Source organism: Neocloeon triangulifer, unplaced genomic scaffold (assembly GCF_031216515.1).
Source record: "Neocloeon triangulifer isolate White Clay Creek 2 clone unplaced genomic scaffold, ASM3121651v1 ptg000013l, whole genome shotgun sequence".
NCBI classification, from domain to species: Eukaryota; Metazoa; Arthropoda; class Insecta; order Ephemeroptera; family Baetidae; genus Neocloeon; species Neocloeon triangulifer.
Window position 1 is genome coordinate 1,651,516 of NW_026775555.1, and position 24,899 is coordinate 1,676,414.

The following is a 24,899-nucleotide window of genomic DNA, read 5'->3' on the forward strand; positions in this document are numbered from 1 at the left end:
GCCCTTGCTTTTTGCTTCTCTCCTGCGGCACACCAAACATATGACCATTAGTCGTTTTCGTTTCCAATCCAAAACCTCCATTTGAATTCCCCACTAACACGCTACTGCTCAGAAGCTCCTAAGTTGAACGTTCAATTGAATTATTAATGGCCCAGTGCATCACAAATAATTCAATTGGCAATGTTTTTAAATATTTCACCACACGGTGCTCTTTACAATTGGTTGTGGCTAAGTAAATTTTATTTCTAAAAATGAAATTTATTATTTGAATTTTGTCAATTTTTAAAACTCACTCATTAATTTTAAATATAAGTAAGGCTCAAGCGTATAATCTGTAACTATTTTTAAACAAATTTTTAGTCTTCTGTCAATCATTGGTTTTAAACTATTGAAAATATGATCCGAACCTCAAAATTTCAGAAAAAACAGTGAAGATATCTAGGTTTTACCTCCTTGTAAAAATTGTCTTTATTCAAAAACAAAACGGCTCCAATAAAAAACAATTTTAACAACGAGGAAAAGCCCGATTTCTTCATTTCCATGATCATCTCCTCGAGTGTCACTTTCTTCAAGCAAACACTATTATTTTCATTTTGTTTAAAGAAATTGATACTCAAAGAAAAGTTCATGGAAGTGAAGAACTCCAGCATTTTCCTCGTTGAAAAAAATTTTTTTTATTTAAAATCAAATTGCTCTAGCAGTTTCGGTCACGGTCTGTGATTCTACTTCATGAGCAAGAAAAATACAAAAAAAAATTAGCAAATTGAAAAACCACCATTTAAATAACAATGAAATTCTTAAAAAATAACAATTTCATGTAAACAACGAATTTATTATTATTATTTAATTAGTTTTAAAAGTTTGCGAAATTTCAAAAATTCACGGTAATAAATTTTAGTAATTTTTCAATAATAAAAAAGTGATATAAAGTGATGTAAAACATATTTTCAGTTTAATAATCTGGCTAATTAAAATACGTTCCAAATCTGAAAATTTCAAATAACAAATAAAATTTTAAATAAAATATTTTGATTTTATCGATTTTAATTTTAATATTTATCGAATAACAGTCAAGTTGGAAGAGGACACAGTTTCTAACGTTTTTCTTTTCAAATTACAGACACAAAACACGGTGTACGAGATTGTGTCCGACATGAACACGCGGCAGGACGTTCTGGAGGAGCGGCTGACGGCGCTCGAAGAGAAACTGAACGCCATCCAAGAGCAGCTCGAGTCGCTGCCGGACCTGCTGACGCGGTGTCTGCGGCAGCACAGCGACCGGATGGACCAGCGCCGCAATTTCCTGCATCCAGAGTCGGCGGCGTCCCTCACACCGGCCGTGGTGGCCGCCGCACCGGCCGCGGCGCCCCCTCCCTCCACAGGGCCTATTCTCTCACATTCCCGGAGCGTTCCTGCCACGTGGATCGGGGCGGGAAACCGCACCTCCCTATTCGAAAGGGCGCCCACTTTGCCGCCACCCCCTGGGTCGGTGCCCACGTCACCGGCGGATGTGCCCCCCGCGTTGCCCAACAACTCGGCCAGCTGAGCCAAGCCCACGGCCGCCACCATCGAAAGTGCACTGTGAGCGGCAGTGGTTTTGGCATGTGCACCCCCCCCCTCCCCTTGCGACCAAAGGTGGCTTGCACAAAAAGCAGGTCTCTGGAGCTGCCTCTTTTTTTAAACAACTTGAAATTGTTTTCCATCCCGTCGTTTTTTGTGCGAAATTCTTTGCTTTTGAATCTCTGATCGAGATAAATAATAGACATGCATGTAATGATTATAATATGTGAAGAACTTTATTGGTTTCCAATTGTGTGTAAATTTGTTTGCGTCTAGATAGAAGAATTTCAGAGGGAGAGAAAAATTAAATTTTACTATCATCAATAGTGGCTGTGCCTAGGACTAATGTATATTGCTGATAATATGCATAAGAAAAATTAAAAAAAAGCATAAATAAGTGAGGGACTTTGCAATTTTGTTCAGTGAATTTTCCAAAAATTTTCATCAACCACTTTAATTAATAATTGCATTTAATATATCTGAAAAAATATATTTAAAATAAAAATTTCAAACAGAAAATTCGAGTAAAATATCTATTTAGGCTTATTAATTTTAAATAATTTCAGCAAAGTTCCTTATCGATCAAAATTCAAAATTATGAACAAAATTGATGTGTATTGAGAAATGCCAATCCTGTGCCCTCCTGTTATTATGTATGATGATGTTTGTTGTTTATTCTTAACATATGGGCAAGTTGTTAAATGAAAAATTTGAAGCAAAGTTTGTACTTGAGATTAATTCTACGTAGTGTTTATAAATTCTGTATACAAAGACGAGTGTAATGATCACACTTACATTTATGTAAATATATAAAGACAGTGCTGATTTAAGGCAGATTTCAAACATCACTGGAAAAAACACACATCAGCTTGGAGACATTGAACACACCCTACACACTCACATGAGACCAACATCAGTGATATAAAAAGTTGTTGAGCGAATTATAAATCTTTATAAAAGAGAGGGAGTGAATGTTAAAAGAGAGTGCTTAAAATTTTTGCTAAAACTTAAATAAACAAAATAATAAGAAGTAACGAAAAAGGTAAAATACATAACCGGTGCTAAAAACCTCTACTTATTCATTTACTTTACCGTCCCATGGTTAAAAATCATTGATTCAAGCAAAGATATCACGGTGTTTTCAATTTCTAATTCTTGTACTTTGTAATTAATTTGGATAAAGTATCACTTTGACATTTTTTGATAAAAATGGTTAAAATTGATATTTTTTTTCGCTTCTTGGAGCCGCAGTCATGACAATTATAACAAGATAATGTGTTCAAACTTTTGTACTGTTATTAAGGGCAAAGGCACATCCAGGAGCTTCATTAATTTCCATTTTTGGATACACAAAACATACTCGCACATAAAGATGCTTCATGATTTTGCAAGAATTAATTTACCTTTAAAGAAATGAGTGATAATTTCTCTCTTGCAAGTTAAACCAACAAGGATTATTGGATAATTATTTAGGTTTCGAACTCCTAAACTGTCCTTTACATTCAATTTTTGAATTTCCAGCCGGTTACCATTAAAAATTAAATCAAATATTACGCATAAACTCTTAAAGAAAAACTACTTATTACATATCATCATATTTTATGCTAGGAGTGAAGGATGCTTTTAAAATATTGTTACAAAAGGAAAGGTCACATGTAAAAATTTTCCGCTATATAGCCACTTTGGTAGCTGTGCTACCAAAAAATCTTGGGAAGTTTAAACCCCCCTACAAGTTTTGCAATCAAAATGCATGTATGTCAAAGCAGGTTGTTATAAAGTTAGAAAAAGGCGTGACCCTTTATTGGTTCGTTCTGCATTATTTCTCACTTCAATCTGTGAACTCGTTTTAATACTAGGCATGGTGACAAAAATCAAGACACCACCTATCTGATATATTCGCCTTACGCAGTGGAGTTTTTATCACAGGAAAGTTTATGGGGTAAATGTTGCCACGTTTTTATAGAAGAAATTATATATACTCTAAATAAAAAAAAACAAAAAGATTTTCCAGGAAGAAAAAAAAATAATGAAACGTCTGTAGTTCTATATAAAGAGTTGCATTTGCCATTCAAATTGATCAAAACACGTTTATAAATTTTTTTCAATGATTTAGTCTCGTTTTCGCGTTATTAAGAGAGAATTTCCAAATCTCATTGGTTGAAAAGCTTTATAAGATAGAAGTATAAATCTATGAAAGATGTGTATTTTATCACGAAAACCGGAAATTAAATAAAAACAAACCAGATTGTTTTACTTTTTAATCACTCACTCGCTTTAAAAAAAAAAGAAAGAGGAAATTCCAATTATCCCACTGTTTATTTTAAAAATCCGTCTTGTTGCTGAATAGATCGCAAAATGTTTACTTATGAAGTTCCCATTTTGATTTATTGGTTCATGTGATAGAGAAAAAGTGTGTTGCAGAATCTGTTTCAAATTATATGTTGTGAGCCGGTATAAAATAGCAAGCCCACGCGAATATGTATCGACCGTTATTATTTTGTTACGCTACATTGTAATAAGGCACGCGCGAGTTGTTATTTTGTAAAAATGTCAGAAGTGAGATTTATAGAGCGAATTTTAAAATTACTCCTCATACAAGTCATGTTGCAATGACTAACTGAGGAGGAGAGTAACAAATGGGCTAAAATTTATCAAGAATGAACAAGGATAATTATTTAAAATAAAAACATATTATAGATCTTGGCCGCCGTCTATCATTCCTACCACCTTATTTTAAGATAAAAATAAATAATAATTAATTCCAGTCCCTACGAATATTGGACTACCCGTTGAACGCGGCTGTTCAGCGGGCTGCATAAATTAGACTCAGCAAGGCGTTTCATTTTCCAATACACTCTGTCTGAAGGGCATTGAGAAGTCCGAAGATCTATAAAATCTCAGATGTTAGCATGAGAGGCACCAGCTGGCAGCACAGGAGGGTTGAAAAGTTCTGGGCAACGTTCTGGGAATGGTATTATTGTGCAAGCTTGATCAGAGATGGTGTATGAGTCTTCGCTTAGGGGTTAGTTCGCTCTTTGCATATTACACGAATGAATTGTTATAAGAAGATCATTTCTTTGTATTAAAGAGTCATTTATTTTTTTATTCTATTTAGTGGAAATGCACTATTCAGTTTTGGTGATTTAATTAAAGAACACAAAGTTGACTTTACAAAATTCCTAAATTTTATGACTTTGGACTCGTTTGAAGCGCGTGTGATTAATAAATATATTTCCATAAAAAATTTAACACCATATCAATTCCATGTTTTGGGTACTTTCTGGAACAAAATTAAAAATATTTTACTGAAACTTAATAAAAGTCTAATATATGGTAAGAAATAATTACAAAATGTAAGATCAAAAATGTCACTTTTGGCGTTAGATTAACAAGTAATAGATAGAATTAAATTTTTTTAAATAAGTTTAATTAAGCTTTGATTGATTAAGCCATTCAATGGAATTCAAATATTTGAATTAGAAATATGCATTGTGCGTTTCTAATGAATTCAAAGTTCTATCGCATTGTGATTTTGAAAGGAAAGTAACTCAGGATTGGCGTGGAAATTCATATTGCAGCGATATTGATAGGACTTTTGCTGGAGACTTGTTTCCACTATTCATGTCTTTGGCATGTAGTGAATGAGCAGCAATTCTAAATTAGTAATATTACGAGAGAGAATAAAATAATTGAAGCAAACATTAATTGCAAGAAAATGGATTTCAAGCCGTGAGGTCGTTCTACATCTGGTGCCAAGCAGAGCAAGAAACTAGTTGGTGGGGTGCGAATGATTTGAATGTGCACCACATGCCACGAGACACGGACAAATATCCGACAAGGACTGCGACGGATGTTTCTTGGCCTTTATATAGAGTGAATGTCTTGGGCTGAAGTACACGCGCGTCGCCTATATACAGGGGCACGGCAGCAACAAGCCACCCTGCCGTTTGTTTACCAGGCGCTTATAAGTAAATTGGTGAAAGAAGGAGTGAAGAAACGGCTCGCTGGGGAGTCGTGCAGACACACCCAACCTTTTTTATTTGTCCCTCACTGACCCTTAGTTGTCCCGTTTTTTTACAATACCACCTGGACCGCGGCAGAGACATAAAGCGGGCAAAGGGAATCAATATTCTTTCCATTTAAAGAAGAGCAAACTACTTGCGGAGAATAATTAAGGAACACACAAGAAATCGCTGCTATAGGACGGCCGTGACAGTGACAAATAACTGAGAAGCAGCGATTGTTCTTTCCAACTCACGGTTTATTTTTCCTAGGTCACATGTGACATGAAATAAATGCCAGGGAGTATAAAGAACGGAAAATAAAAGTAAAATAATGACATGCTTTATGATAGAGAGAGAAATAGAAATAATAACCAGGGAAATTTTGAGACCAAACGAAAAGAATTATCCATTTTTTTTCTTTTTAATTCAATTTTTCCTTTTTTTAATCAATTCAATTTGTAAGAGTAAACTTTATAATAATGGATTTTTGGAAGAGTAAAAAAAGAAGTAAATAATGCAAAATAAATCAATCAGTTTTGAGGCAACACAAAATCGCTTTCGGGAGGCAACTCGCGGTTTTTGATAAAATGTCATGAATTAAATGGGCTAATTAACATTTATTTAGCAATAATATAAATAAATTGGTGGTTCCAGGTGCGGTTCAAGTTCAATTCTTAATTTCCACAAACAGTTATGCCATTTCTGAGTTTTAAATACCAAGATAAATTTCTTCAAATTTCTACATGATTATCTCTGATTGAAATGCGCTTTTCCATTTTCTGAGATTGGGATTTTTTAATTATTTCAAAACTTAACGTTCAAAAGTTACCTTTTACGACATAAGAACATTCTTTTGCTGCGCAATGAAATGGCCAGAACAGTAAAACGCAGCCACTCTTAAATGATCATAATTTATTTTCACACAAACATACAAAGTGTGTTTCCTCGCGCGTGACCATTTGCCGGACGAGCTGTGGAGAATTCGCGCCGATATTAGCACCAATTTGCGGTCCGATAAATTGTCTCTCTCCAGCAAAGTGTTGAAGAAATAGTTTGGGCGCTGCGAGTTAATAATTATTGCGCTCACCCCTCGGGGGGTTTTCATTCTGTGTTGAGGGACAAGAAGTGCAAATACTGCAGCCCCAGCAGTTGTGGTGGTCGCGCGCGCGTCTGATTGCACTCGGGCTTTCTCTCTCTCGCTCGCTGCGCCAAGAAGAATAATTGCTTTTATATTGCCTCTAACTACGGACAGGAATGCTGCTCATTTTGCTCTCCCATTCTGCACAGTCGTCGCTACGTACACGCTTGCTTAGTCTGAAATTAATGCTTGTGGCTACTTAATGTAAAAATCCCTCCCCCAGTTATATTGTGTGCCGCACCTTCTCTTTCATTTCGCTGCTGGCATTTTCTGCACCAAGAGAGTGACTGTCACTTTTTCATTTCAAAATTAATTCACTTTCGTAAGGGAAAAGGATGAGAAAGGCGTAAAAATCGAATAGGAAAATAAGAAAAATCTGATTGTTTAATCAATTCTTTTTTTAATTTTTTTTTATTTCCGATTTTTCTAATTTTTTTTGCGTTTATTCATCTCCAGCTGCAAAATTGCAGAATAAAAATGTCATAATTTAGTGCAAAAAATGGTATTGTAATGCAATATAATAACTATAATAGCATTTTTTAGCTTTTATCGCACTAAAAATCAACTTGGCTCAATCCATAAATTATTAATTAAAATTGTAATTTACTAGCATATAAAGAAAACGTTAATGCACAAAATTATTAGTAGGTAAGGAATACAGATGCTGCTAAGCAGGAAGAAAATGTGTGATTTTGCCTCTGCTCTATTTATTTTCTGCAAAATCTCACAAATTTGAATGACAATTTGAGGATTTTGAGAATAACACTCGCAGCTTTTTGCCTCTGCTCTTCTCAAAATGTGGCACTTATTTTCCTTTTTAGGCCGAGACACGGCGTAGGCTGCTCCATTGGTGCTGGCGCGCGACGACAGTTGTGATCCCCCAGCTCGCATATTCATTTTCGCCTTGCCTTGGCGCAAAACAAGGAAGGATTTGAACGCAATTTCGCCCGCGTATCTGAAATTAACATTCGCATTCAGTTTGTTGCTCACGTAAAACAGCACCGCTGCCCAAGATAGCCAACTCTGGCAAGCAAATTAGCACAGCCATCTTCACTCGACTGCACATTTTTCACCATCTCAATTCTTATCTGGGCGGCGGCAGGCGCGGCGCACTTTGCAAATGACTCGTGAGAGCAGATGATTTCTGTTGTGCATTAGAATATTAACTCTGTCTCTTGAAAGTAGGTCTAATGATGAAGAATGTACGTGAAATGAATTCTGCACGGCACACGCAGTCTGCGGAAATGACACAAAATCAATGCGCCCGCTGCACAATGGCCGTAAAAAATGCGTCTGACACCGCGCGACTGCAGCGTTCACCGAAAATACAGCAAAACTCGCTTTCCTTTAGGAAGACTGTTCCGGATATGCGAAAGAGTTGTAAATTTTTAACCAGCAACTCGTAGGAGAGGTTGAGCTGCGCCTATTCCGCCTTATCTTGTGCCACCCTTTGTTCTGCAATGCAGGGGATCCTGGAAATTGCACGCTCTCGAAAACACCGGCCAGCACACAAAAACCACAGGCGCCGTCCGTCATTGAAATTAACACCTATCAAAACCTTAATTATTTTTAGAACGTGGCTTAAATTCTCCAAAAATGCTTGAACAAAATTTTCTGCAAACATAAATTTTTAAAGGTCGTTTTACAATCTTGTTAATACAGAAAAAGGCTATTTATAAAAATGACTATTTTTTTTTAACAGGATTTCAGACAAAACATAATCAGGCAGAGAATTAATACATAAAATAATAATTTAATAGAGTAGATGATTATTATGAAAGAAGAGCAGTAATCCAAGTAGTTGCTAAATTTCGCCTTGCAAATCTCATCTTTTAAATATTATCAGTTTGATGTTATAAATTATGAGGGTAAATTGGTTACAGATGAAATTAAAAAAATGAAAAATGCCTCAAAGGGTGGAACTAAAAATAAAATTAAAAAAATAACATTTTTTTTTTGTGAATTTTGAAAAAGTTTTTATATAAATAAGATCTGTTTGCCAACTATTTTGCTAGAAATGATGGCGAATATAGAAAGAAGAAGCGATATAAGTTAAAAAATATTGCATCTGTTGCTGCCAAATATGAACCAAAAACGTGAAAAAGCCCTCTTGGTAAGTAGGTTGCGGGGTTCAATTGTTATGCAAATCTCCCATTTTCAATATTTTCAGATAAATCTTATAAATTATGAAGGCAAATGAGAAAGAGATGATATAAAACCTTGATAAATGCCTCTAAAAATTCTAAAAAAATTAAATTGATGAAAATCGTCTAATTTTCTTACTTTTTTATGAATTTTGATATTTTTGATATGAAAAAAAAACCGATCCATTTGGCGCCTCTTTTGCTACAAATGTAAAACGTGGAGAATAAATACAGTAGAGGTGATTCTAGTTAAAAAAAATTGCATCTGAAGATGCTACAATTGAGTCGAGAGACCTAGAAAAGCCCTCGGTTTGTTAAGGAGGTTGACGGGTTCGATCACCCGGCAAATCTCCCCTTTTCAATATTTTCGCATCAATTTTTTAAATTATGAAGGCAAATGAGTTAGAGATGATATAAAACCATAAAAAATGACACAAAGATTGAAACTTCTAAAAAAATTAAATTGATGAAAATCGTCTAATTTTCTTACTTTTCTGTGAATTTTGATTAATTTAATATGAAAAAAAACCGATCTATTTGGCGCCTTTTTTGCTAGACATGTAAAACGTGGAGAATAAATACAGTAGAGGTGATTCAAGTTAAAAAAAATTGCATCTGAAGATGCTACAATTGAATCGAGAGACCTAGAAAAGCCCTCGGTTTGTTCAGGAGGTTGACGGGTTCGATCGCCCGGCAAATCTTCCCTTTTCAATATTTTCGCATGAATTTTTTAAATTATGAAGGCAAATGAGTAAGAGATGATATAAAACCATGAAAAATGACACAAAGATTGAAACTTCTAAAAAAATTAAATTGTATAAAATCGTCTAATTTTCATACTTTTTTATGAATTTTGATATTTTTGATATGAAAAAAAGCGATCTATTTAGCGCCTTTTTTGCTAGACAAGTAAAACGTGGAGAATAAATACAGTAGAGGTGATTCTAGTTAAAAAAAATTGCATCTGAAGATGCTACAATTGAGTCGAAAGACCTAGAAAAGCCCTCGGTTTGTTGAGGAGGTTGACGGGTTCGATCGCCCGGCAAATCTTCCCTTTTCAATATTTTCGCATCAATTTTTTAAATTATGAAGGCAAATGAGTTAGAGATGATATAAAACCATGAAAAATGACACAAAGATTGAAACTTCTAAAAAAATTAAATCGATGAAAATCGTCTAATTTTCTTACTTTTTTATGAATTTTGATATTTTAGATATGATAAAAAAGCGATCTATTTAGCGCCTTTTTTGCTAGACAAGTAAAACGTGGAGAATAAATACAGTAGAGGTGATTCTAGTTAAAAAAAATTGCATCTGAAGATGCTACAATTGAGTCGAGAGACCTAGAAAAGCCCTCGGTTTGTTGAGGAGGTTGACGGGTTCGATCGCCCGGCAAATCTCCCCTTTTCAATATTTTCGCATCAATATTTTAAATTTTGAAGGCAAATGAGTTAGAGATGATATAAAACCATAAAAAATGACACAAATATTGAAACTTCTAAAAAAATTAAATTGATGAAAATCGTCTAATTTTCTTACTTTTTATGAATTTTGATATTTTTGATATGATAAAAAAAAGATCTATTTAGCGCCTTTTTTGCTAGACATGTAAAACGTGGAGAATAAATACAGTAGAGGTGATTCAAGTTAAAAAAAATTGCATCTGAAGATGCTACAATTGAGTCGAGAGACCTAGAAAAGCCCTCGGTTTGTTGAGGAGGTTGACGGGTTCGATCGCCCGGCAAATCTTCCCTTTTCAATATTTTCGCATCAATTTTTTAAATTATGAAGGCAAATGAGTTAGAGATGATATAAAACCATGAAAAATGACACAAATATTGAACCTTCTAAAAAAATTAAATCGATGAAAATCGTCTAATTTTCTTACTTTTTTATGAATTTTGATATTTTAGATATGAAAAAAAAAACGATCTATTTAGCGCCTTTTTTGCTAGACAAGTAAATCGTGGAGAATAAATACAGTAGAGGTGATTCAAGTTAAAAAAAATTGCATCTGAAGATGCTACAATTGAGTCGAGAGACCTAGAAAAGTCCTCGGTTTGTCGAGGAGGTTGACGGGTTCGATCACCCGGCAAATCTCCCCTTTTCAATATTTTCGCATCAATTTTTTAAATTATGAAGGCAAATGAGTTAGAGATGATATAAAACCATGAAAAATGACACAAATATTGAACCTTCTAAAAAAATTAAATCGATGAAAATCGTCTAATTTTCTTACTTTTTTATGAATTTTGATTAATTTGATATGAAAATAAAAACGATCTATTTAACGCCTTTTTTGCTACACTTGTAAATCGTGGATAATAAAGACATGAGAGGTGATTTAATTTAAAAAAAATTGCATCTGAAGATGCTACAATTGAGTCGAGAGACCTAGAAAAGTCCTCGGTTTATTGAGGAGGTTGACGGGTTCGATCGCCCGGGAAATCTTCCCTTTTCAATATTTTCGCATGAATTTTTTAAATTATGAAGGCAAATGAGTTAGAGATTATATAAAACCATGAAAAATGACACAAAGATTGAAACTTCTAAAAAAATAAATTGATGAAAATCGTCTAATTTTCTTACTTTTTTGTGAATTTTGATTAATTTGATATGAAAAAAAAACGATCTATTTAGCACCTTTTTTGCTAGACATGTAAAACGTGGAGACAGTAGAGGTGATTCAAGTAAAAAAAAAAATGCATCTGAAGATGCTACAATTGAGTCGAGAGACCTAGAAAAGCCCTCGGTTTGGTAAGGAGGTTGACGGGTTCGATCGCCCGGCAAATCTTCCCTTTTCAATATTTTCGCATGAATTTTTTAAATTATGAAGGCAAATGAGTTAGAGATGATATAAAACCATGAAAAATGACACAAAGATTGAAACTTCTAAAAAAATTAAATTGATGAAAATCGTCTAATTTTCTTACTTTTTTGTGAATTTTGATTAATTTGATATGAAAAAAAACCGATCTATTTGGCGCCTTTTTTGCTAGACATGTAAAACGTGGAGAATAAATACAGTAGAGGTGAGTCAAGTTAAAAAAAAATTGAATCTGAAGATGCTACAATTGAGTCGAGAGACCTAGAAAAGCCCTCGGTTTGTTGAGGAGGTTGACGGGTTCGATCCCCCTTCAAATCTCCCCTTCTCAATATTTTCGGATCAATCTTTTATATTATCAAGGCAAATGAGTTAGAGATGATACATAACCATGAAAAATGCCTCAATGATTGCAACTTAAAATATAATGTTGTTAACATCACAGGTATAAAATTACAAAATTATAACTAATTAACCATATTAATTTATTTAGATACGCGATTAAATTAATTAATAATTAGTGGTTATAAAGACATTGTGAGTTGTTTCAAGTACAAAGGAAATGGTGCTGAAATGAAGTTAACAACCACAGGGATATCAGACTTTGAAAGTCAATGGCACAGGACGCCTGACCGCGCGGCAAGAGGACTCAACAACAGGAAATATGTTGCCAATAAATATCCGGAGCGCAAGGAATCGGGGCCTCACTTCTGTTCTCCTTTGTGTCGGTTACGTTATGGTTACTGTTTTATAATTGTGGTCACTTTATTTGTGTTGCTAATTTCACTTTAAAGTAATAAAGTGTTATTCAATCATCCAATATTGTAAAAGACGTTGGTTTTATTCACAGAACTTACTGGCGGTTCTGTGGATGAAAAGAATTTTATATTGTGGCAATTCTAAATATAAAAAAGTTTAAAATATCTATGATTTTTTTTTTAATATTTTATAATTGAATTAAATTGATCTATTAAGCAACTATTTTGCTTGACATGTATAACGAGGCAAATTGAGGCCGAGGAAGCGATTTCAGGTGAAAAAATAGCGTCTGTTGCAGCTAAACATGAATCAGCATACGTGAAAAAGGCCTCCGTTTGGTAAGTAGGTTGAGAGTTTTAATCGCCTAGCAAATACCCCCTTTTCAAAATTTCAGTTCAATCTTTTTAACTAGGAAGGCAAAATAGTTAGAGATGAAATTTAACTTAGCAAAAACTTTTTATTTGCTTGTTGTACTTCACATAGAATTATGTTTAAATTTTTGTCAGACTAATGAATATATGCTAGATCGAATGCCTATCTCAGAAAAAATGTTAACAAATATTTTTATTTTTGTACAAAAATATTAATTTAAAATTTTTATTTTTTGGTATAAAAAATTTTTAAACTCAAATTTTTTCAATGCAAAAAAAGAAAGAGCATGTCTTTGGCCACAACTTTCCATTTAGGTTTTTGTTTGTAAAAAAATTACATTTCAAATGGCACTAATCTAAGCAAACCCTTTTATATCTCCATGCGTCCGTGGAAAATAATATTTCAACACGAGGGCCGTGTAAAGCAACTCTTTAACTTTAATTTTCCCATATTTTATTCACTTTGATTAATTTTTCATTTAATTTTGACAACCTAACGCAACCTAAGCCAAATCCGAACTCAACAGTCTCTCATTTTTAATTGTTGCAGGGACGGGTAAATTTTTAAGGAGTGCCCAAGAAATCGATTTTCAGACGTCAATATCTCCGAAACGGCTCATGGGATCTTGATTTTGACCACGCCATTCTTTTTTCCGCCCGTTTTCAAGTTAGGGAAAAATCTAAAATAAATCCAAATTCCAAACTAAAATCCTCTATCTCCGAAACGGCTGCCATGATTTTTACCGCGCCATTCGTTTTTCCACCGGTTGTTTTAATGAGGATAAAATTAAGAATAAATCCAAAATCCAAACTGATATCCTCTATCGCCTTTGTGATATAACAATAAAAATCATTTTGCAAATTAGAAGTAAAATAAATAGCCGCTTGCTTAGGAAGAGCCCAACAAACGGTGTGAATTATGCCTGAGCAATTGTTGCAACATTTTTATAATCAACAATGACTGCAATCACAATAAAAAACAAATAATAGAGTTATCATACGAAACGAAACAAGGTTGATGATATTTAAATTGAGAAACTGACGAAAATGGGGGAACCGCAACAAGCAAGAATTTGCAAACTTTGCAATGGAACAGTTCCGGTGGGTGAAGGAATACTGACCCAGTCGAAGGGTACGCAGAGATTCATTGAAGTTAGTCTTGCCAAGAATGATGGACTGGCTGCTGGACTTGCTCCTGAAAGTCGAATTCTGTGTCATGACAAGTGTTGGAGGGCGTACACGACGTACACCATTAAGGTAGGTTTTATAATTCTCAATGTAGGGCATTTTCGGCATCCTCGTGAAACGAGTTTTTCGCCGGTGTGCCGTTTTTGGCTCCAAACGGTTCTTTTCAAAGCTCGGAGATACGACCATGAATTTTTGACAAAATTTGACCGTTTTCAAACGCAAATTTCTAACACAATTCTAAATTGACACGAAATAAAATGCACACCGTTAGAAAACTCGTTTTTTTCTAGTAGATTTAGAATCCCGGAGCTCGCACCATTCCTTTGAGTTTGTCCTATCTCTTTTTGTCCATGAAGCACCCCTCCTCCAGCCCTTTTTACGTCAATTTTGATTATTGATGGCGACTCTGTTGAACCCTGACCCGGATTACGTCAGGTCAATAAAATATTATATAAAAATAATGAAAATGAATAAAATTTAGGAAATTTTAAGTTAAAGAGTTCTTGAAATATATATTTAATGCCACAATTTGTTTCACACGGTCACTTGAGTTTTAAAAGGAGTCTCATTTGAATTGTGATTGTTAGATTATGACAATAATTTTATTATCAATTAGTTTCTCCGTGTACAAGCTTTCAGTTGATTATAAAAAAGACATTATATGTTACAGCCGCCCAAAGACACAGCTGCAATCAAGGCACTGGCCAAGTGGGCCACACGTTTTCCCCACCAAGTCAGCATGACTGAAATACTCCAAGAGGCGAAAAGATTTAAAGAACTGACAGCAGTCGAGCCAAAAATAATAGAAGAAAAAGTCCAGGAACTTATGGTGAAGGAGTATCTTATAAGTAAGCGGCCAGGAAAGTCGACGATTTACACCAAAAAAAGCTCCGTAGAGCAGATTCTCGGCGACCACTTTGACATGAGCAACAGGTTCGATCCGTTAAATTTACTTGTGGTATGTGATTGATAATGAACACAAATAATAATTAAATATAGTAAATTATTTTTAAAACAGTAAAATTTTAAACATGATTTTCATTTCCGTTTTCGGTGTTCAATATACAAAACAAAAAAACAAACGTAATTCAGCTTAAGTGTTAAAATATTGCTATGGGTGGAAGTTAGAATGAGGCGCAGCCAACTAGTTGCAGTGGTGTTCTTTATTGCATGGTTAATCCAGCACACTCTCCAATACTCTTCTTCTTAATACACAATACAGTACAAGCATGGAAATGAAGATTCGGGCTTTTCCTCGTTGCAAAAAATTGTTTTTATTAAAAAACAAACGGCTCTACCAGTTTCGGTCAGAATATTCTTGTATTAGTCAGCGAGCAGCGCGTTTGCTCATGAAATAGGGTCGCAGACCGTGACCGAAACTGGTACAGCCGTTTGTTTTTTAATAAAAACAATTTTTTTGCAACGAGGAAAAGCCCGAATCTTCATTTCCATGATCATCTCCTCGAGTGTCAACTTCTTCAAACAAAAACAGTACAAGCATTTATACCTGACTCATATAGCTGACATAGAAAACATCACAGTGACCTGACTTATTGTTTAGCTTACCAAGCCCAACCGTAGCATCCCTCCCCTTCAAAATTACTACACCCAAGAATACCAAAAACCCCAGAAGGAGGTGCCCCCCCCCCCAATTACAGGGGTAAAAAGAGCATTTTAATTTAATTCACTCTTCGGGTCATTTTTTGGCGGAAAAGAGAACAATAAAAAAAAAACGTCGATTCATTTCGCTCGTCAAAAGCAATAAAAAACGTCATTAAAAACTAACACAATCCGTTGGTCACTCTCTTCTGGAATTTCGCTGACAGTCCAAAACTCGGCGCAGGCAAATTCACGCGCTCACTCCAAGGGCCTTTGACTGCTAACTGCTGTGCTTGCAGTTCTTTCTGTGTGACTGCGTTTGGCATTCAAAAACAAGTCCGAAAACGTCATCTTCCAATCTATCTCGGCTCCTCGCACACCTCAACGTGCAAAAAAGGTCACCACCAACTACTCGATTTGCCAATTAATTCAGTGTCCAAAAAGAAATTTAAAAATCTTGGGCCGAAATTGATGGAGCCTTTTCTCTTCTGAAGGCTGTATGAACTTACATAGTTTGGCTGTTTTGCTTGCACCTCGGACCACTTCCATCGAGATGACCTGTCTCGTGCATTTGGGCCAGTCTTCGTCCTCTTTCCACGTCCTAGAAAAAACGGGCAGACTGATTCCCTCACCATTGGCGTTGCGGTAAAAATGCATTTCACTAGCACCTCGGTTCACGAGCTGGTACTGGAACCATGGCGTAGCGTCCATCATCGTCCATCCTTGGTGCCAGGGTTGTAATTCACGGTTCCGGAGTCAAAACTCGCACCTCCTCCAACTGCTATGGGTGGAAGTTGGATTTAGGCGCAGCCAACTAGTTGCAATGGTGTTCTTTATTGCATGGTTAATCCAGCACACTCTCCAATACTCTTCTCCTCAATACACAATACAGTACAAGCATTTATACCTGACTCATATAGCTGACATAGCAAACATCACAGTGACCTGACTTATTGTTTAGCTTACCAAGCGCCACCGTAGCAATATTCTTGCGCAAATAACTTGATCGCGATCACAATTATTTCTCTTAAGCTGGTCGCGAACGCAAACACACAGTCTGTGATCGCGTCCAACTTTGCTTTTTTTTTTTAAATATCATGAATAATGTGTCACAAATTGACTCATGAAAATTGATATCCAAATATTGTGACTCTGAATGATGTTAAAATAACTCAAACAGAAAAACCAATAAATAAAAATGATAGAATTTGGCATTTTGTATGCCAAATTTCATCAAAGACCCTTTCCAATCATGGGCCATGATAATTTAAAAAGCGCTCACTCAAAAATTATTTTTACAATTTTAGGTCCCAGGCTGACAAGACAAAGGAGGTTGCAGGACTGTTGAGAGACGAAATCTTGAGGCTGCCTACGAACACCACCCACTTTCCGTCATATAGTGAATTGGATGACCCAGCCTCTAAAGTTCCTCCCTTGGTCAGAGAATTTCTGGAGACGGTAGGAGGCAAACGCCTTGGATCTGCTCTACCGTTGATCACTGCCTGCCAAATTCTTCAAAAAGTAGTGGTTGCCAGAGGCTACGTTTCCCCGATACAACTCTATCTCGGTCTGTTTATTTTTGCTTGGGCTGATGTTTTCAATAACAATAAAATTAAAAGGAGCCGTCATCTACCAGCAGTTTAAATCCAAGAGGATTATAAATTTCTGCAACAAATTTGGACTCACTTCAGCCTACACAGAAATTTTGAACTTATTTAAAACGAACGCCTCTCAAATGCCAAGAATCCTCGAAGGAGGCTATGTACAGTACGGCTGGGACAACCTGGACATCAGCAGCTTCTCGTTCGAAGGGGAAGTGCAGCTGCACCATCTAATAGGACTGCAGATAGTTTCTCCCCGCACAGCAATAGATTTGCAACAGCCCATTCCAAGGGAGCCAGTCAAAAAGGTTAATATGTACTCCACAAAGAAAATTTATATGACCATAGCTTTTAACCACGAGATATCGGCATTGTCGGCATACTCGCGATTCGCGGTGACGCTCCATAAGCTCAAGACTCAAATGTTCTAAAAATAAAAAACAAAATAAAATAAAAAACGCTGCATGTCAGTATTTTAAATTAAATTGATTTACTGTCGTATATTGCCTGAAGTGTGTTGTATTTAAAATCTTTATTACTTCATTATTTGTTGTGTTTGGGAAATAAAAATTCATTTATTTGTTCTTTATCATGCCCTAGGTTGCTGAGGAATTTTATAATATCCAAGTCTTAGAGTGCCCTGAGGAAGCAACAACCCCTATGATTTCCCTGTATGAGGATGTCATGCCTGTAAAGAAAGACAATCGGCACGATGATTTTGAAAGCGAGTGCGACAGTTGGCTCGAGCAAACTACTGAGAGCCACATAGGCTGGAAGGGGTGGCTGGAAAAAGAACATGGGTACAGTAATTTGAATATGCTGACCAACAAATTTTATAATTACCCATAAATTCCAGAGCTCAGGAGACTGCAAATAACGCCGGATTTCTAATAACCCCACGAATCCAACAGCCTGCAAATAACTACAGCAGTCTTTTCACTGCAATGAAGGCCACGATTGGAATGTGCCCAGTGAAGAACCAAAACAGGGTCATTTTCACTGTTGACAACGCACTTTACCTAAAGACGCTGAAAATACATATCAACTTACGCAACACTGACGTCGAAATTGCCCGAATAGTGCCTTCATTAGGCCCATGGCACTTGTGGCTAAATTTTCTCGGAGCAGTCGGCAATATCATGCGAGGCAGCGGCATCGAAGATCTCATCAAGGTTCTCTACTCGAATCGCACTTGCGGAATCATACTCGCCGGACAGGACTACCAAAGGGGTCTCAGAGCACACTTGCTGATCCACGAAGGACTTCTGGTATTTTTATTTATTATTTTATCTTTATTTTTTATTATTCTCCATCATAATTAGTATATATCAAAGCCTTTTTTCCAAGTGTCTTACTTGGGGAAAGAAAAAATAACTACTTTGCGGCAATTTTAGACAGGTTTTTTTGTATGGCCGATTTCGCAAACCGGCGGCCTCCATGGGCGGCCAAAGTTGGAAATTCTTGCAATTTCAAGATAATCTGATCTTCTCAAAACTTTGCCTATCCCCCTAAATCAAACCCCACCCCAGCTGCCAGGCAACTAATTCAACTGCGGTTGAATCAACGTCAACTGTTCAACGCACGGTTAACCTTTATTAGAATGCCCAAATTTAAATTAATGAACACAGAGACTCAAATATACCTTCACTGAAACTCTGAAAAAAGTTTTTGTTTATAAATTGTTGCAAAAAACACTGTTAAAGCAAAAAGTTTATAGTTGAAAATTCGACTTTAATTCAACGTGAAAATTGCACGTTACTGCCCTCTGGTGGTGGCGAGAGAAGTAGGCGGACGGCCCTTCCTTCTTTTTATGTTTACGACTTTGCGTATTTATCTATTTATTTCATCTTTAGCGATTGACTGACCAAGTTTGTTTAAAATAGGCTGAATTTACAAGCTTTCCGTGGTTTTTTACAAACAATATTCTGCCCACGGCATCTGTGTATGATGTGTTGTGCAATGTACGAACAAATCTGCAGGTTATAATTAGCAACAATTGAAAGTTAAACTCACCATCAAGGTTTGCCATGCCGTGGAAACTTACAGACCCCCAGCAAGCAGAGGTTTTAGTTTTATATTTTGTGACCATAAACATTAGATTAATTGTTAAATTCTTCAGGCCGACCCACATCAGTCAGAGTCCTAGCCAAAATCACCTCGTCACAGCTTGCCATTCCGAGGCAACTTTCAGAACTCCAGCCAGCAGAGAGGGTTGTTTTATATTTTGGCCCATACACACTAAAGTAATTATTAAAATTTAAAGGTCTTAGTCATAATTTTTCTCCAGTTTTCAACATAGGGGAGCAATAAAAAGAAAATTTAAACTAATTGGTTGGCTTAATTTACTTAACTTTTTTTTTAGGAATTGGGAAGACAAATTGATCAACTGTTGTGGGAAACCAACTCTCCTCATCCGTCTCTCGACCAACAAAGTCGTCAGCAGTACCCATCACGTACACCCCAACATCCACCTATACCTGCGAGGCTGCACCCCCTTGTCAAAAACGAGACCGTCGGAGGTTGTACTCGAGGTTGCTCAAGACCATAATATGGTCTCGAACAACCTCGGAGGTGTCCATCGACCACGAACGGTCTCAGGTGACCTCGGACGGTCTCGAACAACCTTGGACTGTCTCAAGTATTATTTATGGTTATTATCAGAAAATGCAATTAAAATTTTTATTTTTAAGCTTGTTAATAACCTTTGGTACTTTTTAATTAGAGGAAAATTATTTATGCATTTGTGAATCCATAAACTATATTTTTTACTCAAATTGAATTCCACCTTTACTTTTAATCTTCTAAAAAAACTTTCTGACCCCGAATAATTTTTGTGTGGCCTTATTTATAGAGTGATTTAAGTTGCTTTGCTTATTTAACATAAATTTTCCAATCAAATTGAATTTTTTGTTTAATTTAGGAAAATACGTTACATAAATATAACACCTGCATGCATTGAAAATAAAATTTATTATAATTTTTTTCACAAATAATTTAACTTAAATCACTCTGTTAATAAGGCCACACAAAAATTATTCGGGGTCAGCAAGAATTTTTTTTTTTTAGAAGATTATTATATTTAACAAAAATTGAAAATAAAGGTGGAATTCAATTTGAGTAAAAAATATAGTTTATGGATTCACAAATGTATAAATAATTTTCGTCTAATTAAAAAGTACCAAAGGTTATTAACAAGCTTAAAAATAAAAATTTTAATTGCGTTTTCTGATCATAACCATGAATAATACTTGAGACAGTCCAAGATCATTCGAAACCGTCCGAGGTTGCCTGAGACCGATTGAGGTTGTTCGAGACCGAGGGGCAACCGTTGCCCCTAAATATTTGTCATGTAAAATTTTGAGGTCGTTCGAGACCGTCCGAGGTCACCTTCAAGGTCGTTCGAGACCATGGTCTTGAGCGACCTCGAGTACGACCTCCGACGGTCTCGTTTTTGACAAGGGGCAAGGAAGCCATTCGGGTCCCCGACAAATAAATTTAGGAGAGAGGATCCCAGCCAAATATAATGTGATGTACGTATCATTTGATTTCTTCAAGTGAAGACCAATAATAAATTTAAGATTATTTCAGGATGCCACCTCGATCTCTCTATCACCACTGAACCCTGGCTGCAGTCTGTTAATTCTCGCCAACTTGAACAGCAAAAAATTACTGATATTATAGTCAGGCATTGCCTTATTGATCCTCAATTTCATTACTTTATCTGTAATTCTATTTTATATCTTAACTCATGGAAAAATTTTGAATCATTAAACGAGATACGGCTAACATCTTTAAGGTACATTTTCGCACAGCAGTGAGGTATAATTCTTTGGACTTATGAATTTTTCTTACTTGATTATATTCATAATAGACAAATGTTTTGCATCTCATGGAATGAATAAAGTATTATACGTATTTTAGTTGTAAGATTAATTTTTTTAAGCCCCATAATAATTGTAATTGATTGTAATGGAAAATTTGAATATTTTCTTGATAATGTTTAATTAAAAATTTTAACTTAGCATAGATGCAATAAAAATTATTTTCATTGACACTGATGAAAGTTAATGTCAAAGCTGGTTTATTAAATCTATTCTGAAAGAGTATTAAATTTGCAGTATCAACATTAAATGTTAAAGATTACATAAAAAATTTTTTTTATTAAAAAACTTGTTTTCTTAACATGCACTTTTCGCGCCAAATCTTAAATCTGTACCGCCTCAGAACAAATGTGGCGCATGCTCAATATGGCTCCCAGCTGGGATCAAACTACGATTTTCATCGAAGCGGAGTTGAACTTTGTTAATTAAGCATTTTATGACCGTCTGAAATGCAATTCTGATGTAATTAGCTTTGTGAGTAAAGGTATGAACCTCCTACATTCAAATATTAAAATTTTAGGTTCGCGTTCATAAATATTTCTATTCTAACCTTCACCTATTCTGGTGTAAAAATTTTATTCAACTCCCTCAAATATTTAAGCTTGTTTATTTACATTTCTGGGACTGAATATCGTGTAATTATAATGCAGTTAACAATAAAAGTTCATTACATTCGAGCTGGTAAAATTTTTTTTTGGCAAAGTAACGCAATAAAGTCATAAACAACAAATAATTGGGTGACGTTGACTCAACGTCAACCGCGTTGACGAGTCAACGTTGAATCAACGTCGCTTGGCAGCTGGGGCAGGAGTCCGAAAACCGGTCAAAATTAGAAAAAACCTTTAATTTTCACGTTAAAAACAGGTTCTAAAATTTCCAAATTAAAAATCATGAAAAACCAACTTGTTTTACCTGATTTTTTGACCCCCCCCCCCTCCCCCACGACCACAAATTATATAGCGTCTAGTAAAATTATTAAAAAAGTTCTTTTTGCCCAATTAATTGCAAAAATAAAATAGAAAACAGCCGAAAACCTCGAATGATTCCTCTCTCTCTCCTAAAAACCCCCGCTGACCCCGAAATTCCAGAATCACCATTAAATTCCGTCGTCGGAAAACGGTTCAGATGCTCGGAAATCGTTCGTAATTAATACCAGAGGTGGATTTTGGCAACAGAGAGTGAATTTCAATTCCTTGTGGATTTTGAATTTAAAATTCAAAACCTACTCGTGCGAATGCTTTTCAAAATTTCTATTTTCTACGCTGCTTTAACTTTATTCTGGAAATAAGTATTAAAATGCTTGCGAGTGAACTCACAATTGTTTTATGCTAATTAAATTTATTTTAACAATATTTTCATTACAATCAGCTGCTGGCTAAAGAGGAGAACGTTGATTTTGAGAAGCTGAAGGAGAGAGGACCTACATCGTCCCTGTGGTGCACTTACATTAAGATGGTACTTAGCACATGAATTAAGTTAATGAAATTAATGAACCTTTGGCATTTTAATAATTTTTGTTACCTTTAAAAGACAAAAAATTAATATCTTAAATGAATTACATTTAGGGAAAGTAATCCTAAATATATCAATTGTGATTAAAACCATTAATTTTTTAGATCACAGACTTGAAACGATGCATTTGGGCCGTCAAACTAGCCAAATTCGATGACTACTTGAGCGCTACTGCTCAAATGCTCCCAATCTTTCACGCAGCTGGACATCACCATTACGCAAGATCTGTACACATGAACATTCAGGTGCAAAGAGAGGCAGTTGAAAGTTTGCCTGAAAGTAAGCTCACAATCGGTGGTATTTTTGTCAAAATATTCAAATAATTGTAATTTACAGGAGAACAAAAGCTATTCAAATCATCGTGGGCGATTCGCAGAACAAAACACGAGTTTGGAGCCAGTGGGGTTGATTTGATGGTGGAATCTGAAGCCATCAAGAGATTGAAGGCACCAGGCGGACTACCTGGCAAAGGAAAGCAGCCCGAAGTAGTGGCTAAGTTCTGCAGAGCTGCACCGTTAGTTGCGGAAGTGGAAAAACGGCTGGAAATGTTGTGTGGCATGAACCAGTCGGAGAGTGATCACCCTGAAAGATCGAGCAGCAGGAGGACGAAGGATGCAAAAGTTCTTGATGCCCTCAAGCAGCAGCTGAAAAAGGGAGATCCTTTCGCTCAGAACTCATCACTCCGGAATATTTTCTCTGGCACCGTTTCAGAGAAAAGTGATGCACACCAAGCGTATGTCATTGGCATGAGGTAAGTGGATATTATAGAATATTGAATAAATTAAACGTTAAATCATTTTATTTAATTAAAAATCATTTAAATTCGGGACCTTTGACTAATATCATGGCAATGAAAGCTAATTATAAAATCAGAGAAACTACAAAATTAACAATTTGTGAATCTCTTAATATTGTTCTTGTCGCAGCCCTGTCGTAGAAATATTGCATCTTTTCAATTCCTGTGATAAGTGGTTATAGATGCATACATAAAAAATATTTACGCTGGAAAAAAAATTTGTCCAGCACGGGGCTGTAGAGTAACGATTAAAAATATGTAAAAACTCTGAATATTGTCTTGGTTGCCTGCGCTTAACAAATCTTTAATCACGATTTTAAAGCCTCGTTCTAGACCAATTTTTATTTTTCTTGCGCTAATATTTTTATTTTCCATCTAGTTTCCCATATCAGAGGATTGAAAAGATTCAATATTCTTAAGATTTCGTGCGATTGACCATCTAAAGATCATTTATAAGCATTGCTTATTTTACTCCCATAAGATGATTTTATTTATGTACAAATATGTATATTTTATGGTTTCAGAAGCTACAAAAGTTTTATTGGGAAACCGTTCGAAGAAGTGAAACTTGAGTGCAAGGTGGTGCCAATGCAAAAAGCAAATCAGCCATCGAAGCCGAGCACAAAAGATGCACCTACGCACGAGTCCGAAGCAGAAGAAACCGACGAAGACTTTAATGAAATGGTGGAAGCCTGATGAGCCTACTGGTTCTTTTACGAGGTTGAAAGGTTAACCAACGATGATCAGGTGCTCATAAGCTATAGCCTTGAGGCTAAAGCTTATGAGCTTAAGACTATGTATAGTTATCAGTTGTTCGTGCGATGGCCGGCGAGAGGTATTGGCCTGGTCTGACGCCTGTTTGTTCGGCGAGGCCTCTTTTTAAGAAGTTTGATGTTTTGCCACTGTTTTCCATTTACTTGATTGAGGCTTGCAAATTTGTGCGTAAATACCCTCAGTATTTTGTTAAAACGCGAGATGTGCATGCCTATGAGACGCGCGAGAAGTTCGAGTTGTACGTGCCAGTCCAGACGTGTGCTATTTCGAGGCAAAATCCGCTCAATTGCTTGTCGCGCTTGTACAATAATTTGCCTGTATCTATTCCATTGGAGTTGAGATTCCCTCAGTTTGTGGGCTTGTTAAAAAAGTTTGTTTGTTTTCACAAGTTCTTACTGAAGAGGAATATGTAAATAACAAAAATAACTTGTAAATATGTTAATTTCTTTTTTCCCTGCTGTATATTTCATTTGACAAAATTGTAAATGGATGGATAATACAATAAAGAAACAATAATAATAATAATAATGATAAATTTGATTATCCGCTTGAAAAATCAATTGTCAAGAATTGGCTTCTGCCAGGAAATCTAGTCCCGCTTACATGAATTGCATATGTTTGAGTTGCAGTTTTCTATAACTTTCTCAACTAATTTAAGGTGCACAAAGTATTTATCTGGTATGTTTCTTATTCGATTTAACTGATGAAACCCCCAAAAAATAATGTCAAAATATATAAATATAATTGG

General features: G+C 35.7%; 2 protein-coding genes across 11 annotated transcripts in view; both read left to right on the forward strand.

Annotated features, from left to right (window-relative positions):
- LOC132198564 (small conductance calcium-activated potassium channel protein) overlaps positions 1-4,263 on the forward strand; it is a 50,309-nt gene extending 46,046 nt beyond the window's left edge. For all 6 annotated transcript variants that reach the window (XM_059622656.1, XM_059622655.1, XM_059622660.1 and 3 more), the window contains one exon: positions 1,121-4,263. In XM_059622656.1, the coding sequence (XP_059478639.1) occupies positions 1,121-1,546 (426 nt within the window). In that variant the 3' untranslated portion in view covers positions 1,547-4,263. The remainder of the gene's footprint in view (positions 1-1,120) is intronic.
- Positions 4,264-12,374: 8,111 nt separating this feature from the next.
- LOC132198908 (uncharacterized) lies at positions 12,375-24,659 on the forward strand. 5 transcript variants are annotated; one of them, XM_059623205.1, is made up of 12 exons: positions 12,375-12,767; positions 13,351-14,057; positions 14,659-14,921; positions 16,895-17,154; positions 17,207-17,496; positions 17,789-17,988; positions 18,045-18,456; positions 19,209-19,251; positions 19,308-19,431; positions 19,551-19,707; positions 20,648-20,718; positions 20,777-21,128. In XM_059623205.1, the coding sequence occupies exons 2-12, from the start codon at positions 13,848-13,850 to the stop codon at positions 20,805-20,807; spliced, it is 2,061 nt and encodes a 686-aa protein (XP_059479188.1). In that variant the 5' UTR covers positions 12,375-12,767; positions 13,351-13,847; the 3' UTR covers positions 20,808-21,128. The 5 variants fall into 5 exon arrangements, 4 of the variants coding, with proteins under 4 accessions (XP_059479188.1, XP_059479189.1, XP_059479186.1 ...); XM_059623206.1 differs by having other exon boundaries at positions 19,551-19,641; XR_009442058.1 differs by having other exon boundaries at positions 19,551-20,718; positions 20,777-21,137.
- The last annotated feature ends 240 nt before the right edge of the window (positions 24,660-24,899 follow it).